Here is a 21,789-nt window from a genome sequence, read left to right as displayed (position 1 = left end):
CTGATGCCACAAAGTCATGGTCTCCAGCCTTCATGTTCACTCACTTTTGCCCCGCCAACTGATCAACTATCTTCCACTCTTCATAGCAGCAATTTCAAGCCATCTACCCTTAATCAGACTTCCTACCCCAGCACTTCCCCCTTGAGAGCCAACAGGTAGCCATACCATGTATATCAAAAGAAAATTCAAGCTGTCAGCAATTTGATCAACATCCTGGTACCAAATGTACAAATAAATTTGCCTACATCCTCACCTAGCTCCCTATTACCCAACCTTGAGATTTCATTTCCACCTCTGTTCTTTCAGTGACACCCCATTTCACTTTGTCAGGATCATCTTATTTTATCAGTGATATTCTCTCCTTTTCTCTGGTTCAGTTGGCTCTTTTCTCAGTCCACTTCAGTCTAGTATCCACCCCCATTACCTCACTGAAGCTCTTTTGCCAAGATTCCTGGTGATGTCAATGGACACTTTTCAGTGCTTACCTTTCTCAGGAGTACCTAACACTGTTCACTATGCCCTCTCTCTGGAAACATCCTATTCACTTTGCTGCCAAGAACTCACACTGCTGGTCCCCCTCCACCTTACTGAAAATTTCTTCTAAATTGCCTTGTAGGGTTCCTCTTCCCTCTTTAAATGTAGGAGTTCCTCAGAGTTCTTTCCTAGGCCTTCTTTCTTTCTCATGCTGCCACAACCAAGAAGATTACTACCAAAAAAATACATCTAAATCACTGCCTATGCTATGGTTTGGTTTTACTAAATAAACAAATCCTGGGGTGACTGTTTCGTGCTCAGAGATTATGACATGCTTTAAAATAGATCCTTTCTACTATATTAATAATAACATCTAGAATTTATAGAATCCCTTCTAGACATAACTATTTTGAAATTTATTTTTCCCAATTATAAAATAACATTTTCTCATGTAGAAAATTAAGAATAGTTTTATGAAATGTAATGTGATATAATATTTGTATAATGTAGTAGACTGTAATGGAATCTACTGAGTTTTACTACCCAGAGATGCTTACTGTTTACTTTGGCTTATATCCTTCTAGATATACTGTGTACTCACACATAAACACATATATTACAGACATACTTTGTACATAGTTGAGATAATTATATTTTCTACTTATTTGTATAACTGGACTTTTTTGTGTCATTAAAATTATTCCTAACTATTTTTTTAAAATATATTTTATTGATTTTTTACAGAGAGGAAGGGAGAGGGATAGAGAGTTAGAAACATCGATGAGAGAGAAACATTGATCAGCTGCCTCCTGCACACCCCTACTGGGGACGTGCCCGCAACCAAGGTACATGCCCTTGACCGGAATCGAACCTGGGACCTTTCAGTCTGCAGGCTGACGCTCTATCCACTGAGCCAAACCGGTTTCGGCCCTAACTATTTTAATAGCTCTATATATTTTATCATATAGACAGAATTAAATATTCAACATATCCACCTATTGCTAAATATTTAGAGTTTTTAATTTTTCTGCTCTACATTTTTTTCATAATGCACAATCATAAAAATTTGATTTAATAAGCTAAAGAGTTTCAACTTCCTGACTCTTAATACATTTTGTCAGGTTACCCACTCAATTACTTAGATCTTTTGGTGTAGCCATTCACTTTTTTTTTAAGTTTTCTATATTTAAAACGGTGCCTTGCAATTGTTTTGACTTATAAGTCTTTAGCAATGAAACAAGGTTGAACACTTTTTAAATTTTGTTTATTATTTGCATTTTCATGAATCATTTCTATTGGGTTTTTATTTTCCTTTTCTTTTCTCTATTCAGGGGTGGGGAACATTTTTCTGCCAAGGGCCATTTGTATATTTATAACATCATTTGCAGGCCATACAAAATTATCAACTTAAAAATTAGCCTGTTATATTTGGTCAAACATTTAATTAACTCACCCCTAATGTCTTGGCAGGGCCAGACCAAATGTCTTTGTGGGCCTTATACAGCCCTCGGGCCACAAGTTTCCCATCCCTGCCTATGTAACATTAAACTTATATGGAGGACTAATGAAAAGAAAAGAAACTTCAAGGTGAAAAGTTGAGGGAAGACACAGAGCAGACCTGGAGCTGGTAACTTACTTCTTTTTCTAGTTACAAACAGCAAAATTACCTTTCAGGCTTGTAAGCAAGATATGTGATGATCTGTAGGGTTCATTTTGACACTGTCATTACTTACAGTAAGGGCTTTGGAGCAGATGGCCAGATGATCTTTATGAGTATGAGGAAGAGAGGAGGGGAAATAAAGGCTAAGGAAATAATAACATGGCCTCTCTATGGTAAATGATCCCTAGACAAATAACCAATATTTACTTCTACGTTCCCCAAAGCTGGGTTACTACTGTTCACACCAACAAACACCTTCTATTTTCTCATGCCAGCCTAGCACATGCAAATCCACCCTGTGAGTAACAAAGTGCAAAACCTTTCTTCACAGCAAGGAGAAGGAGCACTTGAAGGCAGAAACTCAAAGAGTGTTCCAGAAATCTGTGACCGGTAATGCACGGCAGATGAGCAGAGGCCCCCCAGCTCCTAGTAATCCCGCTGATCATCAAATCAGTCATGGCCCAGAAGATGAACAAGAGAACAAGCCCCCCGAGAACAACCAGAAACTCCTAACGGGAGCTCTCGGTAGCAGACTTCTGGATGGCAAAGTGAGTGACAAATACCTGAACTGTTCTTGGTAATGGGCTAGGAAAATTCAGTTAGGATAGAGGCATATATTCATACAAATGGTAATTGATGTATTTTGCATAAGATAGACTTAGAATGAATTCTTTAAATCTGAAAATGAATTTTAGATTATTGTATATATTGCATCTTTGTTGACCACAAATTGAGTTGGTCAACCTACTCTGTCTATGACTCACTCAATGATGGACATCCTATATAATAAAAGGGTAATATGCAAATTGACCCTATTGGTGGAACCACCAGGAACGACTGGTCGCCATGACATGCACTCACCACCAGGGAGCAGACACTCAATGCAGGAGCTGCCCCCTGAGCGCTGCTCAGACAGAAGCCGGCTCATGGCTGGCCAGCTCAGCAGCGGTGGCAGGAGCCTCTCCCACCTCCGTGGCAGTGCTAAGGATGTCCGACTATGGGAAGCGGGCCTAAGCCATTAGTCGGACATCCTGCAAGGGCTCTGGGCTGTCAGAAGGATGTCTGACTGCTAGTTTAGGCCCGATCCCCAGGGAATGGGCCTAAGCTGGCAGGTGGACATCCCTTGAGGGGTCCCAGACTGCGAGAGGGTGCAGGCTGGGGTAAGGGATGCTCCCCCTCCCCACAGAGTGCACGAATTTTCATGCACCGGGCCATTAACATAGTGATAATTATCACCATACATGTAAATTTGGGGTAGATTGGAGGTAGGGTGGTCTGTCTTCTTTAACATTCCAAGGAGAGATCACTTACTTTCAAAATCCAGTGCAACCATATCTAGACATCAAAAAATTATCAGCCCAAAACTATCTGGATAGAAATCTATATCACTGCACTCTTGTTCAGAATCAGCCAAACCATCCACAACAAACTAACATGATAATGAGGAATCTAAATGATTAGTATTTTGTAATTAAAAAACAAGAATAGCAGCAATTGCAAACTGGATCCAAATCAAGACAAAACTAACAATTCATTGATAACAAAAGTACCATTTCCAAAAATTGGTGAAATGGCAATTAAACAGATACATAGAGTAGGAGTTTTGCAGTATGCCAAGCATTAAGTGATAGCCAGATATTTTAGTAGAATACTGAGAGTCTGCAGTGCACTCTAACATAACTATTTTTAGTTTCTAATTTTAATACCTCCTACTAAATCTCTGATACAAGCTAGTTTTCTTATGAACAAAAGTCACAAATCCATAGGCTTTTATATGAGAAAATAAAAGCCTATGGATTTGTGACTTTTGTTCATAAGAACTCTGGAAAAAAATGCAATTTGGAGTAGTTAACAGCCCAACAATGGACCTCAGACCATACTCTGAAAGATCTACTTGAACAGTGGGGTCCAGAAATAAAAGTGACTTGCCCAAAATGTCAGTGGCACAGCCTGTGCTGGAACTCTGGCTTCCTATTCCCCCAGTTATGTATTCTTTTGGCTTTCTCATAATGAGTCCTTGAATTTAGGACATGGTTGGAGCAGAACATATGCATCTGCAGAGGTAAACTAATCTATTATGAACGTCTAAAGACCTCTGAGGTTTCACCTAATTTTGACTCTGGCATTAATATATTTGTTTTTGTTGCTCCCCAAGGATGACTTTGGTAAGAATATTATAGTTATAAAACACTTTATTATTGCCTGGTCACTTTCAGGTAAATTTTATTATTTGCTCCTTGGAATTACCCTGTGAGGTTATTTCTGTCACTATGTATATAGATGATAAAACTGAGATGCAAAAAAATTAAAGTGACTCAAAAATGTCCAGATAAGATGTTTACCCAAGTTTTCTTTTCTCTTCTTAATATTGATCTTCCTAATTATAAAATATTACATACTCATGTAGAAATTTTAGAAAATGCAAGGAGAATACAGTTAAGAAGAAGACAAAACTCAACTAAAAAGAAAAAACAGCAGTATATTGCTTTCTCTTCTATCCTCCATGCATAGATATAAAATAAGAAGCATGATGCATATACTCTGTTACCCTGCTTGATTCACTTCATAGTAAGAATTCTGTTCCAGCTTCACAAAATTCAACTTAAGCATCCTCTTTAATGGCTCTATGAGTCATACTCAGAACACTTAAATAACATTTACTCTGTGCCAGGAGCTATTCTAAGCTCTTTACATAGATTAACTAATTTAACTACTCTCAAGTACTCAATGAGGTAGGAACACTTATTACCTTCTCGGGTGAAGGAACTGAGAAACAGAGAGTTCAAGAGCCTTGTCCAGATCATAAGACTGAGAAGTGGCAGAGCCCAGTTGAAGACCAGGTTCTAGGTCCTTAATCACCAAACTGTATTCATTCCTTTATAGGAAGATAACATGGCTCATTTAACTAATTACTTATTTTTGGCATGTAAGTCATTTCTAGGTTTTCTCTTATAAATAGAAAGTTGTTTCTTAATATGCTCCCTACCACACTGAGCTGCCCATTCCTAGAACAGACTCTGCGTTAGCCATTATAATGGGCAGCATGTTCGTTGGGCAAGCTGTTCATGAGCCTCCATAATCTGGACTCTTTGCTAGCGCTGGAACAACAGAGGGAGATGACGTGTCTCTCCCCCACACGAAAATCTCAATGAGGTTTCTCGTGGGTGGCTCAGTAGGGCTAACACTCAACCACCAAATACAGCAAGGCCTCGTGGGAGGTGTGTTCCTAATTGGTTCTGTCTGCCAAGCGTGTGGAGCTGGCCTGCCAGATGGCAGCCACAGTTGCCTGGTACAGAGACCCTCATTACCACCTTGATAAGTGGTAAATGGAATTATGCCTCAGTGAAAAAAACAAACCAATCAGAACTCATTCTAGATCCTCATCCCTCACACATCGATGAAAATAAGCTTTCTTGCGTGATATCTAACAGACAATCTGGACTGAATTTGCTTCAAAAAAGAATTTACTGATAAAGACGTAAGCTAATGTGGGTGAGGATGGGCAAGTGGGAAACTTTTCTAAATTACAGATGCAGCTTGAAGGGTATCATATCATTAATAGGAGGTAAGTAAAGCAGAAAAGTAAATCCATTATTTCATGTGTGTGAAAACAGTTAGATATCTTAGAAATCAACCAGTACAAACCTTAATTTCACAAATAAAGAAGGTGAGGCCCAGAGAGCTTCATGTTAAGTTCAAAGTCTCACAAGTGAAGAGCCTGGCTCTTCTCACCACAAACCCTAGGATCTTTTTGTCTCCAAATTCTTCTCCTTATGTGTCTTTGAAAATATATATGTTGTTTACATGATTTCTCAGAAAAATTATTTCTGCCTTCTCTCAGAAAATAAAAAAGAATGTGTGACTAGCAACAAACTCAGTAGCACGGTTTCAAAAATAAAATTAGAGTGTGCTTTTTGTATCTGGCAGCATAAAAATGAAAGTGTTAGTGCTTTCATTTTGATAATTATCACAGCTGATTGGTGGTGTTTCTTTTAACCCCCTTTTGCGTGTTTTATATTGCTTATTCTGCTCAATAGCCCTGTGAGAAAACAACAACAACAAAAAAAACAATAACCCTGTGAGGGAGGTAGAGGCACAGAATGTTATTTCCTTTAAGAGATGAATAGACAGATGTAAAGGACAGTTCCACCTGGCTGTGCATTGGTGACTCAGATTCAATATGTTCAAAGCAAAATCTCCAATCCCACTCTTCGTCTTGTGGTCTGTCTCACAAAATGGTCTCCCAGTTCTCCCAGTTGCACAAGCAAGAAACCTGGGCATGCTTTCCTCTTCTCTCTCCCTAACTCTGATATCCAACTAATCACTGAGCCCTTTAAATTCTACCTCCTTCATGTCAGTCAAAAACTGCCTTCTTCCTTATGTTTCCTCTGATATCATCCTAGTCAGACCACCATTGTACCTCAGCAGGGAGATTTAATTATCATCAAATTGGCTTTCCTTTTCTATGCTTCCCTCTCTGTATTGGTCAGCTATTATAATACTTCTGTGTAACAAATTACCCCAAAACTCACGCAGTGGTTTATAGTAATTTATGCTTACATCAGCAGATGTGAGCTAACACAGCATTAATTTATTTCACTTGGACATTCCCAGGCTTGGCTCCAAATTGAAAATTTGGTTCAGGTTTGCTCTGTGTTTTTCTTATTGGTCTGAATCAGTGGGTTCTTCAAGGCAAGTTCTTATCACGGTAATGAAAACATTTCAAGAGTACAAACTCAACCACAAGTACATTAAGCCTTTGCTTGTTTCATATCCACTAATCTCCCATTGGCCAAAGCAAGCCACATGGCAAAGCATAACACTAATGGGGCAGGGATATATATACCCTACCTCTTTTGGGAGGAACTTCAAAACCGCAGATCAAATGTAACCCTTACTTAAAACATTTAAAACCACTGTTTAATTCTCAGTGCCCCAGTATAAAATTCAAACGCCTGCAACTTTGTCTACTTTCTAGTTCCCTCCATCCCCACCTTTCACTGAACTGAACTTCAGTTTCCCAAATAGAGTTCCGTTCTCTTTTATCTCCTACTAGAGGCCCGGTGCACGGATTTGTGCACCAGTGGGGTCCCTCGGTCTGGCCTGCGCCCTCTCACAATCCAGGACCCCTCGGGCAATGTCAGATAGCCAGTTTTGGCCCAATCCCCGCAGGCCCAATCCAGACAGGAGGGAGCCCAATCTTGTGTGTTGAGAGACTGTCCCCTGGTGGTCAGTGCACGTCATAGCAACCGGTCGACTGGTCGTTCATTCGGTCATTCAGTCGTTTGGTCACTTAGGCTTTTATATGTATAGATCTTTTCCCCCTGCTATTCCTTTTGTGTGAAATTCTCTTCCCTCTATCTTTATTTAACCCTAATTACACTGAGTTCTCAACTTAGATATCAGCTCTGTTGAGAAATATCATTGTTTAATCATCAAGACTGAGGTATGTGCCTTTCCTAATGTACTTGTAAATCAACCTGTGCATAACCCTATAGCAGATGTCATCATACTATTAAAATAAGTTGTTTCTTTGTCTCTCTCCTTCAATGAGTCTATAAGTCCCCTGAGAATAAGATTTTATCTTGTTCATTGTTATTTCCAAAATTCTCTCTCTATGTAAGAAATGCTAGAGGCTTTCACATTAGAGCCTGGAAGAAGTAAATGTATGTATTTTTTCCACTGGTTCTTAATATTATGTTGGAGGTATTCACCAATATAATTAAACAATATAGAGCAATTAAAAGCATAATTAGAAAAGAATAGAAAAAACTGTTTTCAGATTATAAGATTATACACATAAACTCTCAAAACAACTAGTGAAGAAACTACTAAAACAGTAAGAGAATTTTCAAAACAGAGTTATAACACCAATATATACAAATCAATAGACTTCATATATATATAGAAAAAAAATAGTTAGAAGATAAAATTCAAGACACCATTTACAATAACGAATAAGTAAACAATTAAATTAACTAAATAATTCAAATGCCTAGACATAAGCTTAACAAAAAATGTCTAAACCTTTATGAAAAAAATAAATAAAACATTCTTGAAAGACACAAGAGTAGATTTGAACAATGGATAGGCATGTATGTTCTTATACAGAAAAAGTTAACATCATTAATCTCTAGCAAAATCCCAATAACCTTTCTGCAGAAATATAAAAAGTCATCCTAAAATTCAGATAGAACCTCAAGCGTCTCTGAATATCCTAAACAATCCTGAAAAAGAAGAACAAAGCTGAAGAACTTACACTTTATTATTTCAAAACTAACTATAAAAGTACAATAACCAAAACAGGATGGCACTGGCATAAAGATAGTCATATAGATCAATGAAACAGAATAGGGAGTCCAAAATTAAAACTTCACATAAATGGCCAAATGATTTTTCACAAGGGTACCAAGATGATTCGAAGAGGAAAAGATGGTCTTTTCAGCAAATGGTACTGGGAAAACTGAACAGCCACATGTAAAAATACACAGTTAGACTCTTACCTAACACCATGTACAAAAATTAACTCAAAATGGATCCATGACTTAAATCTAAGATTTTAAACTATAAAACTCCCTGAAGAAAAAATAAGGCAAGCCGAAACCGGTTTGGCTCAGTGGATAGAGTGTCAGCCTGTGGACTGAAGGGTCCCAGGTTCGATTCCGGTCAAGGGCATGTACCTTGGTTGCGGGCACATCCCCAGTGGGGGGTGTGCAAAAGGCGGCTGATCGATGTTTCTCTCTCATCAATGTTTCTAACTCTCTATCCCTCTCCCTTCCTCTCTGTAAAAACTCAATAAAATATATTTTTTTAAAAAAAAGAAAGAAAAAATAAGGCAAAATCTTTTTTAAAAATATATATTTCTATTGTCCTATTGATTTCAGAGAGGAAGGGAGAGAGAGAGAGAGAGAAAGAGAGAGAGAGAGAGAGAGAGAGAGAGAGAGAGAGAGAGAGAGAGAGAAATATCAATGATGAAGGAGAAATATTGATCGGCTGCCTCCTGCATGCCCCACACTGGGGATTGAGCCCACAACCCAGGAATGTGCCCTGACCAGGAATCAAACCATGACCTCCTGGTTCATAGGTCGATGCTCAACCACTGAGCCTTGTTGGCTGAGCAAGGCAAAAATCTTTACATTGGGTCTGGCAAAGATTTCTTAGATATGACTACAAAGGCATAGGAACCAAAATACAAAATTGACAAATTGGACTTTATAAAAATTTTTAAATGTTGTGCATCAAAATACACTACCAACAGTATAAAAAAGCAGCCCACAGAATGGAAGGAAATCATATATTCAATAAGAGATTAATATCTAGAATATATGGAGAACTCCTAAAGCTCAACAAGAAAACAAACAGATTTTTAAAATGAGCGAAGGACTTAACTAGACATTTCTCCAAAGAAGATAAATAAATGGCCAATTGCTCATAAAAAGATATTGAACATAATTATTCATTAGGAAAATGTAAATCAAAACTACAATGAGATACCATCTTATGCCTATTAGAATAGAGTTACCTTCAAAAAGAAAAAAGAAAAAAAACCTAGAAATAAGGAAAGTTAGTGAAGGTGTGAATAAAATCTGTTGGTAGGGATGCAAAATGGTTATAGGTATTGTAGAGAACAGTATGGTGGTTTCTCAAATATTAAAAATAGAACTACTATATGATACCACTTCTGGATATAGAGTCAAAAGAATTGAATGAAGGGTTTCAAGGAGGTATTTGTACATCCATGTTCATAGTAGTATTAGTTATAGTAACTAGAATGGGGAAGAAACCCAACTATCCACCAACAAATGAATGGATAAACAAATTGTATATGCATACCATGGAATAATATTATTGTAAAAGCAATAGGACTTTTAAAATATGCATTTGATATCTCTGCAAATTGACATGACTTCTACAATATAACTATTTTAAAATAGTTTTATTTATAAGCAATCTTTTAAGAAAACTTGTTTACATTTCCAACACTTGCAAGTTCCAACACCCCAAAAAGCGTTACTAACTTTGTGTTAAATTTCTTTGCTTCATTTGTACCAATTCTTTGATGGAAATATCATAAAACCAGCATTGTTCAGGAGTTGTTTTGGCCATGGCATCATCCCCATGCAGTATTTTGTGATTCAAAATAGAGCAAATTAGAGAAACTTATAGCATCAGAGGTTTTATAGGTAGTCTGCCAATTCCTAAAGTCAGAAATATAATGATTTTTAAAAAATATATATTTTCATTGATTTCAGAGAGGGAGGAAAGGAGAGAGAGAGAGAGAGAGAGAAACATCAATGATGAAAGAATCAATCATCAGCTACCTCTTGCACTTCACCTTCTGGAGATCAAGCCACACCCTGGCATGTGCCCTGACCAGGAATTGAACCATGACCTCCTTGTTCATAAGTCAATACTCAACCACTGAGCCACACCAGCCAGGCAACATGGTGATTCTTGATGAAAATTTCCCCTTTTATTTTCATTGACACTCTGGGGACATTCTTTGCTTTTGAAAAACTATAACCAGGATGATTTACATCTGAAACCCTGTGTGCACTTGGCATGAACAAGAGGTCATCAACATTCTGACACTGTATTTCTCTGTTTGTTCTTCCAATTTGGTGCTGTTCTTAATGCTAGGAATCAGCAAGACATAGTCTTGGCCCACACAGAGTTTACAGTCTATTGGAGGGAGATACACAAAATAACAAATAAATACATAATGTAGTTTTAGAATTTACAAAATATTTAAAATACATTATAACACATTCTTCATACCACTCCTGGAAGAAAAATATATTTTCCCCTTTCATAGAGGATGCTGTAAAATTTAGTCAGTGATGTCTAGGCCAAAAAACTTTGAGGGCAAGAATTATACCTGCCTTGTTCATCTGACTCTATGGTGCTGAAAATAAAGATACTCAATAAAGTTTGGTGTTTAAATGAGAGCAAAGGAAGCTAAAGAACACCTTGACCTTGTTAGCATAATGAAGTGTTAATAAGTACTTCTTCAGAACACTGTAATATAGAAGTGTATCAAATTCTCAGAGACAGAAAAAAACATATGTGCTTGTAAATGGAAATATTTTATATTACAAGTAATTTTCAAAGACACCTACGGTTTGAACAATATGTCTAAAATACCTAACCAAATATTTTACAGAAAGAAACTACTCTATGTACTGAATGTGGAATCTTTCTCATCCTAGTCTACAAATCAGGGTTCAAATCTTATCTGCACAATTTTCTAGGGAGTAAACTTTGGACAATTCTGACTTCAACTATGCTCTAAAAGCACCCATCTCTCTCTGTTATGCCCTTGTGTGAACCTATGAGATTTTCAATATTCCTTTTCCTTTTCCCGTATTCTTCCTTCTTCTATTCTCCTCCACCCTCACGGTTCAGACTGTTCAAATCCATATTTAACTCAGCTTTCAAGCCTAGACTTAAATATCATTGTAGGTGGCTCGTGGACTGTTCTGATAGTGGCTCTCATGCCATGTTTTGCTTTCTGTGTCTCTCACACTCTGTTAGTTCTGTGAGAAAGGGGACCAGGTCTGCTTTGTTCACTGTAGGGCCTATCAGAGTGCCTAGCCCAGACTAGGCAAGCCATAAATATTTCTTAAATGAAGAAATAAAGTTACTTAATTTCTGCAAGCCTCAGCTTCCCAAGTATAAAAGGGTGCTATACATAGCTTCCACCTTACAGGATTGTTGTAGGAATTAAATTGAATGAACTAAGCAAAACACCTATATGATGCCTGTACAGAGTATGTGACCAATAAATGTTTTATTTTTGTGACTATTCCAGAACTCTCTGCTACTTCTGCTCACTCCACCCACTCTAGAGAGCCTCTTAATTTATCTTTAAAACTAGAGGCTCCATGCACGAGATTCATGCACTTGCGAGTCCCTCAGCCTGGCCTGCACCCTCTCATAGTCCGGGAGTCCTTGGGGGATGTCCAACTGACGGCTTAGGCCCGCTCCCCCTGGGGGGGGAGGGGCAGGCCTAAGCCAGCAACTGGACATCCTTAGAGCTGCTGCGGAAATGGGAGAGGCTCCCGCTGCTGTGCTGCGCTCGCCAGGCGTGAGCCCAGCTCAGGGCTTCTGGCTGAGGGACGCCAGGCATGAGCCCAGCTCAGGGCTTCTGGCTGTGGGAGTGTACTAACCACCAGGGGGCAGCTCCTGCATTAAGCATTTGCCCCCTGGTGGTCAGTGTGTGTCAAAGCAACCAGTCATTCCACCATTTGGTCAATTTGCATATTAGCCTTTTATTATATAGGATGCTTTATGACTACTATAAAGCATCAAGCATCATAGGTTGCTATCGATACTAATAGGTCATTCATTCAACATGACAACCAACTGAGTATGGCTACTCAGTTTTCAGTGAATGCTCCTGATAATGTCTCCTTCCAATTGCCTGATATTAACAATAACCATGCACCCTGATTTGTACCTGGGAGTTTATTTTCATCAGATATGGCAAAGAGACAGATATAAAGACAACTGCCTTTGAAAGAAGAGTTTATTATGTTTTCCAGGAAAAGGGGCATACCATACCACTCAGGGCCACATAGGGAAGCAACAAAGCAACAAGATCAGTCAGGAGGTAGGAGAAGTGAGGAGAAAGCACAGACCATGGCCGTTATTGGGGTTTCCTTGAGAAAGGCAAGGCAGGACTAACAGAGTAGAACTGGCTAACTTAAATAACCCAGGGTACTTTGGGTATAGGTCTCCAATGATCTGGTATCTAGACCTCAGTTGATTTCAGGCAGGAGAAATACTGGCTTTGTGTGTGAGGGTTAGATAAAGGAGGTGGATGGAGATATGAACCAAGATCTGGCTGGTTTTCATATGAACAGTGTGGTAGCAGGAAGCTGTTCACTATCTCTAGTTAGGACTGGGAGGGACAGTCTCCTCCAGCCAGGCCCTCTAAGATATCAAACTCTCATAAAACACAGGGTGGGGGAAGCATGATTAATACATATACTCCATGGCAAGAAGGAATGGGATTTTATCATTGGCCCTTGTTCCATCATTTATTCTATTGTAAACTTTAATAACATCACTCTTGGGATGTAATAGTCTGGACTTTTTTAATCTCTTTTAGTCCATTCTCGACAAAATTCACAATTGCCTTTGCTACCCTTCCTGAATCTTCTAATTACAAGAGCCTAAGGATACCCCTTCTCTAATAAGAACCCTAATTTGCCTATAAACACCTTATGTTCCACCTAATTTTACTTTGTGCAGACACCTTTTTTCTTACTCAAATGAAATGTATCTAATTATTAATATACTAGAGGCTCAGTATATTAATTTGTGCACGGGGCTTTGTGTCCCTCAGCCCAGCCTGCAACCTCTCCAATCTGGGACTGCTGGCTCCCAACTGCTCACCTGCCTGCCTTCCTGATTGCCCCTAACTGCTTCTGCCTGCCAGCCTGATCACCCCCTAACCACTCCCCTGCCAGCCTGATTGATGCCTACCTGCTCCCCTGCCAGCCCAATTGCCCCTAACTGCCCTCCCCTGCCGGCCTGGTCACCCCTAACTGCCTTCCCCTGCCAGCCTGGTCACCCCTAACTGCCCTCCCCTGCTGGCCTGGTCCCTCCCAACTGCCCTCCCCTGCAGGCCTCGTCACCCCTAACTGCCCTCCCCTGCCAGCCTCATCACCCCTAACTCCTCTCCCCTACTGGTCTGGTCCCTCCCCCAACTGCCCTCCCCTACAGGCCTGGGTCCCCCCAAACTTCCCTCCCCTGCAGGCCTGGTCCCCCCCCAAGAGCTCTCCCCTGCAGGCCTGGTCCCCCCCAACAGCTCTCCCCTGCAGGCCTGGGTCCCCCCAACTGCCCTTCCCTGTAGGCCTGGTGCCTCCCAACTGCTCTCCCCTGCAGGCCTGGTCCCCCCAAACTGCCCTCCCCTGCAGGCCTGGTCACCCCAAACTGCCCTCCCCTGCAGGCCTGGGTCCTCCCCAACTTGCCCTTCCCTGCAGGCCCGGTCGCCCCCAACTTCCCTCCTCTGCCAGCCTGGTCACCCCTAACTTCCCTCCCCTGCAGGCTTGATCACCCCCAACTGTCCTCTCTTGCAGGCCTGGTCCCTTGAGATTACCCTCCCCTGCTGGCCATCTTGTGGTAGCCATCTTGTGTCCACATGGGGGCAGCCATCTTGTGTGTTAGAGTGACAGTCATTTTGCATATTACTCCTTTATTAGGTATGATTAAGGCCTGGTGCATGGGTGGGGGCCGGCTGGTTTGCCCTGAAGGGTGTCCCGGATCAGGATGGGGGTTCCCTTGGGGTGTGGGGCGGCCTGGGCGAGGGGCCTGTGGTGGTTTGCAGGCTGGCCATGCCCGCTGGCGACTCAAGCATAGGTAAGGGCTGGCTGGAAGCAGGTATCTGGGATTTATTTATCTTCTATAATTGAAACTTTTGTAGCCTTGAGCAGAGGCCAGGGCCAGCCAGAGCGGGCAGGAAGCTTGGCTTCCTCCATCGCCGGGGGCAACCCAAGCCTCCTGCTCGCTCCAGCTCCATGGCAGCTGCCATCTTAGTTGGGTTAATTTGCATACTCGCTCTGATTGGCTGGTGGGCATAGCAGAGTGATGGTCAATTTGCATGTTTCTCTTTTATTAGTGTAGATTTGTCAAACACTTGTTAATTACATAATGCTGAAATTGATGTTGAGGCAAACTTTCTTCTTTGGGGACTCAATGACCCAATGACTCCATGGGCTAAGTCATTTGGAACTGGGAATATGTTGGAAGGAATTGGTTGGCTTAGTCACATTCTCTCTTCTTTCCTCTTTCTCTTCCCCACTCCCCTTCTGAAACTTACTACAATTTATTTGTCTTTGTTTCTTTAAAACTCCCAACCAGGCAAATGTTCACTGCAGTTCTGTACCAACTGGAGACCAGTCCCTGTCCTATATCCATGGCCTCCCCAGAAGAAAACTTAGAGACTGGTCTTTGGAGCAGATGGAAAGGGGACGCTCTGACCAGCCAGAGGTGTGTATACTGAGAGTTGGTGAGTTGTTTTCTATTGTGGATGAAGGGGTATTATTTGTTGACTGTGTATTTTGATGTAGAACAGACAATAAGACAGTCTGAGGGTGGATGGGTGAACACCCAACTCCACATATCTAATTGGCTTTTTAGAAAGCTTTCCTGGGGAGTTCACAGGAAGACCTCAAATGTCCCAACTGAACTTCTCACCTTCCTCCCACCTTTCATCTCCCAAATCCAGTGGGTTTCTAAGATATGTCATTCTAAATTCTCACATAATCAAAAGGTAATTTTGTAAAACAGAGATGATATGCCTTAAGTAGTATGTACTCTGAAGTTATTTGCTTCTTTTATTCTGAAAGAGAAGGTCCCAAGGCATTATAAACTAATAAATACACCCAGATTGAACACTTACCCTCAGGTATTACTAACTTGACCTATAGTAGGCTAGGCCTGAAAGTAGATGCTCTGATACCAGCCCTACTAGGCTTCTGCCTCCTTGCATGGGCCTTCAGCCATCTTATTTCAGAGCCCTGTTAATTTTTGGTGGTGGTGGTTGTTGTTGTATCAGGATATTGGCCAGAGGCTAAGTGGAATGACAAAAGAAGACACTTTTCTTCTCGCCCTGGTCAGAAGAGAACTTGAGTCCCGCTCCTTGAGTTCTGGCTTATTAGACAAGCTTCAAAAAGAGCTGAAAATCCTGGATCCCGTCGCTTCTGGATTTCTTCTTCAGTCTCAGCTGAGCCGCCTCTTCCTGAGGCATGAAGTCCCTCTGCAGTTACCAACAGTCAAGATCCTCTGCCAGAGGTTTGCCAGGAGTGGCTCTCCTGAAATGGTATGGCCACCTCGAAATTCCCAGTGTGCATTCCTTTCCTTTATTTTACTTGAACCCACCAGAGTAATAGAATTAAAAGGCTAGTTTCTTTCTTGAAAAATAACCTTTACTATTGACCCCTAAGATACAAAGCTTATTTATATTCATATGTGTAAATCTCTAGTTAGACTACACCAGAATAGAAAATAGATTTAGGTCCATCTCTTTTTTTTTTTTTTAATAATATATTTTTATTGACTTCAGAGAGGAAGGGAGAGGGAGAGAGAGAAACATCAATGATGATAGAGAATCATTGATTGGCTGCCTCCAACATACCTCACACTGGGGATAGAGCCCACAACCTGGGCATGCACCCTAACCGGGAATTGAACCATGACCTCCTGGTTCATAAGTCAACACTCAACCACTGAGCCTCACCAACCACGCAAGTTAGGTCTCTTAGTCCTGCTTAATTTCTCTTTAATGAGCTTTCCCTTCCCAACTTTCATTGTCTACTCCTAACACTAGTGGGATAGTTAGAGAGTCAAGATAACGAGTGCACTTAAATCCATTTACAAGCTGAGCAATTGGTAAGAATGGAGAACTTGACTAAGAAGTGTGTTAGTTCCTAGAGCATTAGAGAGTTTGGGGGGGTGGGGTAATTTTTGAAATATAACTCACCACCATCAATTTACTGATTAGGAAACTGACCCCCAGAGGGGTTAAGGAACTTGCACAGGTCACCTAGAGAATTAATGGCAGACCCAGGGCAGAGATAAATGTTCCCCAGTACAAGGGCAGGGTTCTTTCTCTGCTTGTACTTTCCAAGCTCACACTTGAAAGTGAATACAAAACAAGGTCCAAGTGTAACCATTCAGGGAGCTAGAGGAAAGTGCCCCAAAAGAGGAAGAAGTAACAGCAATGGGAAAATCATTAGTGAGCATGTGATGATAGGAAACCAGGCCAAAACCAACCTGGTTTCATGCTTAGCAGTTAGTAGGTACACAAATGAAGGTACGTTCTCTCTCCTGCCCATCTTTAAACTGCAAAAATAAAATTAGTTGTATATGTATGAGAAATATTTAGCAGTACAATGGCAACTTATTAGTACAACCTCCTTGAATCTTTAATTCAATCAAATTTTTTGGTCTTAATCTAGTTTATATCCGGGACCCTGTCTAGCTTCCTTCTCCCATGCTACCTCCTCCACTGCTCTGGAGTTGTCTGTCTACCATAATCCTTAGGATGCCATTCAGCCCAGCAATAAAAATGGACAACATTCCTTCAGTTTTTTTCTATGTAAAAAACTAATAATAATTAAAATAAAATATATATATATATATATATATATATATATATATATATATATATATATATATAAAAGCCTAAGCGACCGTCCAACCATTCGTCCAGTAGCTATGACGTACAATGACCACCAGGGGGAAGATGCCTTGACCAATAGAGGAGGGAGCCCAATTCATTGTGGAATTGGCCATGGGTTAGGTTGCTGCTGGGGTACTATCAGCCCCGAATCTGGTCACCTGTACCCCAGACCCAGAAAAGAAGGAGGAGGGAGCCAGTGGGTGTCCAGGTCCTGGGGCTGGGCCTCCAGGACCCCTCGGGGGATGTCAGAGAGCCAGTTTCAGCCCCGTAGGCCAGGCCAAGGGACCCCATGGTGCACAAATCCGTGCATCAGGCCTCTAGTAATAAAATAAAACTTTGAAATTTTTTTATTTACCTTAGTAACTAAGACCTTATCCCCAAATAATCTGAATATATCTGCTGAATATATCTAAATATAAGCACATATTGTACATAATCCTATCAAATAAAGACATAATATGCAAATTGACCATAACTCCACAACAAAGATGGCGGCACCCACAGCCAATAAGTAGGGAATATGCAAATTGACGCGACAAGGTGAGAGGCGGAAGGCTGCTCCGGCTGGAGTGAAGGCAGTGCTGGCAGCCAGGGGAAGGAAGGCCTATTCTTGCACAAATCTTCATGCATCGGGCCTCTAGTACATATATAAAAGAGAGAGAGGCTAAAGGCTATGTTAACATAGTAACAAATAGTCCCAAATCTCAGTTGCTTAAAACAGCAAAAGCTTATTTTTCATTTACATTACATTTCTGTAATGAGTTTGCCACAGGCTCTTCTCGGCACTGTCATTATCTTAGACACTCTGGAATGTTTGGGACATATGGCAGAGGGGAAAAGAGCTCTGAAGGCCTCATGTTAACAGTTTAATCCTCAACCCAGAAGTAGCACATGTCCCTTCTGCTTATAACTCATTGGCCAGAACTGGTCACATGGTCCTACCCAAGAAGTGCAGTTTTACCATTTGTCCAGGAGGGAGAATAATAGTAATATTTGGTTTAAGAAAACATTAATAATTATTATATTTTTAAAGCTGCTTTAAAAATTCTTCATGATATAATATTTCAAACACATTTCATTTCAGCAGGCCTCTTTTCCCTACATGTACATTAAATGAGGATGTTCTGCTTCATATTTAATTTTCAGGTGGATTATGAGAAGCTACTCTGTTTTCTGAAAGTGGCAGCCTCAGATGATCCACAGCAAAGCAGAAGAGCTGCGGAGAGCAACCTTAGGGAAGCTCAGGGTGGTACCCATCACAGTGAAAGGTACTTCCTCCCTTTCTGTGGGCACGTTATTCCCAGACTTTCAGAGCTGGCCGGGCTCTTGGAGGCAATTCCCTATTAGGTGAGCAGTGCAGAAACACAGCTGTTCACCAACACTCAACCTACGCTTACAGTTTTCTCTCGCTGTGCTGTAAACAGGTGGGCATAGGAAATTATTTGCAACTATTGTATATGTTTCTTAACAGCAGTGTGTGTCTTTTTTATGAGGTTTCAGTGTAAGATGAAAAAACCCATTCTGAAATAACAAAACGATTGTGGCTCTGGCCGGGTGGCTTAATTGGTTGGTGCATCGTCCTGTACACCAAAAGGTTGCGGGTTCGATTCCCAGTCAGAGTACATACCTAGGTTGCAGGATCGATTCCTAGTTGAGACAAGTACCAGAGGCAAATGATCGATGTTTCTCTCTCCTCCCCTGCTCCACCCTCCCTTTCTCTCTAAAAATTAATAAAACATATCCTCGGGTGAGGCTTAAAATAAATAAATAAATACCTAAATAAAATGAAAGAAAGAATTGCATCCTGGTGCAGTACTCATCTAGAGTATGTTCCAGAAATCTGTTCAGTCAGTGAACTCCTGGCTGCAGGTAAAGTTTAAGCACAGAAAAGTTTGAGGTACAGAATCAATAATCTCTTCCCATAATCTCAAGGGAAAGAAATGATTGAAAGTAAACATAGGAAATGAGGAATATCGTTAGAGATGAGACACAGTAAAGCATGACAGTCTCCGCGTTCTCTAAGGAAACTGGCAGAGGGCTGTGGCTAGGAGCATAGCCCCATTGCCAGAAGCCTGGGCTCAATCCCTGTCTCTGCCACTAGGTGGAGCCTTGGGCTAGTCACTTACCCTCTCTGTGCCCCCACTCTCCAACTGTAAAATGGGAATACTGTATAACAGTGACTGAGTTAATTCATGCAAAGTTCTTAAAGTCAGTCCTGGTACACGGGAAGTGCTATAGAAGTGTTTGTTACTACTTTTTAACTGTCATTCCAGAAGATACTCTTTCCAGTTACAAATAATGTGACATAGTGATTAAGAGCCATCGGATAGGAATTTACCTCTTTAAGAAAAAGGTATGGTTTTCTGTACAAATGTCCCTGGGCCAAGGGTTAGATTTAATTCCCTTCTACATGTGCTCTGTTGACTCTGATACTTCATCAAACAGTCATTGAATACCAGCTGCGTGCCAGGCACACTTTGCTGGGCACAATGAATTCAGAGGTGGGCAAGGCCCAGTCACTCCTTCAAGGGCTCACAATCCAAACAAATATCACTCTGGGAGTAACTGTCCTACCGAGACCCATAAAGCCCTATATTTTTTAATAGTCAGCAACCACGCTTCATACAATACAGATCGTGAGAGGCAATATACTGTGCACAGGAAAACGTGGCCACGCACTGACAGATATGATGGGTCTTATGAGTCCTAGACGGGAAGCCTCTCCTGAGCTCTAGACTAGGTTATGACTCTTTGCTGTGTGGTGGTATAGACGTCTCCCTTCATAACAGACATTGTCCTGGTAATTACTTATTTGACATTTGAGGTTAGGAATAGCGTCTGTCCTGGCCCACTCAGTGTCTAGCACAGGTCTAGCATAGTTCAATAAGAGATGCTCAATAAATACTTGTTGGATGTAATTGGCACCTCCCGTTATCCAAAGAGCTTTCATCACTTCATGTGCAGGGACATCTGGATTTCTACCCTATAAAAAAGGTGCCTGAAGAGATCATTTTGAACTCATCACAGAAGGCGCTGTTTACACGAACCAGGTAGTGTGTGTGTAGAGGCGCAGGACAAAATGGCCTGTAATGAACCCAGGCTCCGTGTTCATTGATGTGCTGCTCAGGAAAATACCCTCTTGTGTTCTTCAGGTAGAGCTTTAAATGAGGCAGCTCTGTGATGTTTTAAAAGCCGCCAGCATCACTAATGGGGCCAGATGAAATCCACTCCTGCAGTAGGTTTCCTAAGAAACCCCACCAGCTGCAGTAAATGGGTTCCATACAACACCTGCCAGTTCAGGACCCGGTGTGCAGAGATGGGGGCCAGAGCCCTATGAATTCCCACTCCCAGAAACTGGCATTGAAAGAAAAGAAGAAAGAAAAACTTCTGATTCAAATCTGGGACAGATACTTCTGATTGACAAGGCCTTAGTTATGTGCCCTAAGCAGCAAAGAGAAGCTGGGAACGCAAATAGCTGGCCTGCAGACTCCCGGGCTGGGGAACTCCCTGAACAAGGAAAGTGGGTGCAGAGCTAGGTGACCAACACAAAGATAAATAGCCACTTTTCCTCTTTTTCTGTACCAAACTTTTGGAAAATATTAGCTATTGTTAAATAATTCAGAAAGGCATAGTTTGGTGTCAAAGCTCAAGTAAGAGTTACAGAGCAAAAGGAAGATACCATATGACCCTTCAAAAAGTTAAATACATCTAAAAATAATCCATTGCAGGTACTGTACCACATCTCCCAGAAATAGTAAGGAACAAAACAGACTCTACCCACATCTTACGGAGCAAGAAGACTTCCCTAGTAGATTGCTTCATAAGATGTGGGTCAAATCTATTAACCAATACCAGCCCAATACATTTAATCTTAAAAAAAGTTTATCCAGCAGGGGGTGCTGGAGCATCCTGAGGGCCTACTGTGTGCATCAATTCCCATTCAGTGACATCGTGGTAGCCTGAAACCAGCCATGGTGGGAGTATTCACACCACAAAAATCAGTAATGCTCCAAATTAGGGCTTTCTCTTGAAGAGCTGATTATTAAAGATTTACCAGCACACCAAGGTAAATAAACGAATTTACATGAGTAGGGGTTGGGGGGTGTCATAGAATGTCCCTCTAGAAAAGTGGCACTGAAGCTGAGACAATGGAAAATAGGAAACGCTTCACTGCTGAGAAAATAGTTTGGCCAGATCTGGAAGGATACATACTTTTGAAAGTGAAATACTAGTACGTAAACACCTCAAACTAGTTTCATAAAATAAATGACTCTGACACTTTATCACTCTGGTAATTTTCACCTGTTATGGAAAGTATCAAAAGCCAGTTTGCTAAACCACCTGAATAATTACATACATTTGCACTCCATCTGGTAAATACGTAATTACTCCCAAACTTTTCTGGGTTTTCCAGCTACAAAGAGCAGAGTCAAGGGTAATGCAGGAAGTTCGCCTGGGTCAAGAT

General features: G+C 41.0%; 1 protein-coding gene across 1 annotated transcript in view; it reads left to right on the top strand.

The window, feature by feature from the left end:
* The window catches only part of LOC308241454 (uncharacterized protein C1orf87), a gene marked incomplete at its 3' end in the record, with an annotated part of 85,597 nt that overhangs the window by 14,489 nt on the left and 49,319 nt on the right, over positions 1 to 21,789 (top strand). The window contains 4 exon segments of the mRNA XM_080654882.1: positions 2,466 to 2,682; positions 15,002 to 15,130; positions 15,699 to 15,962; positions 18,471 to 18,592. Coding sequence (XP_080511008.1) covers positions 2,466 to 2,682; positions 15,002 to 15,130; positions 15,699 to 15,962; positions 18,471 to 18,592 — 732 coding nt within the window.

Source organism: Plecotus auritus (assembly GCF_963455305.1).
Source record: "Plecotus auritus genome assembly, chromosome: 2".
Classification (NCBI taxonomy): Eukaryota; Metazoa; Chordata; class Mammalia; order Chiroptera; family Vespertilionidae; genus Plecotus; species Plecotus auritus.
Note: the sequence above shows the minus strand (reverse complement) of the source record. Positions and strands in the feature narration are given on the sequence as shown.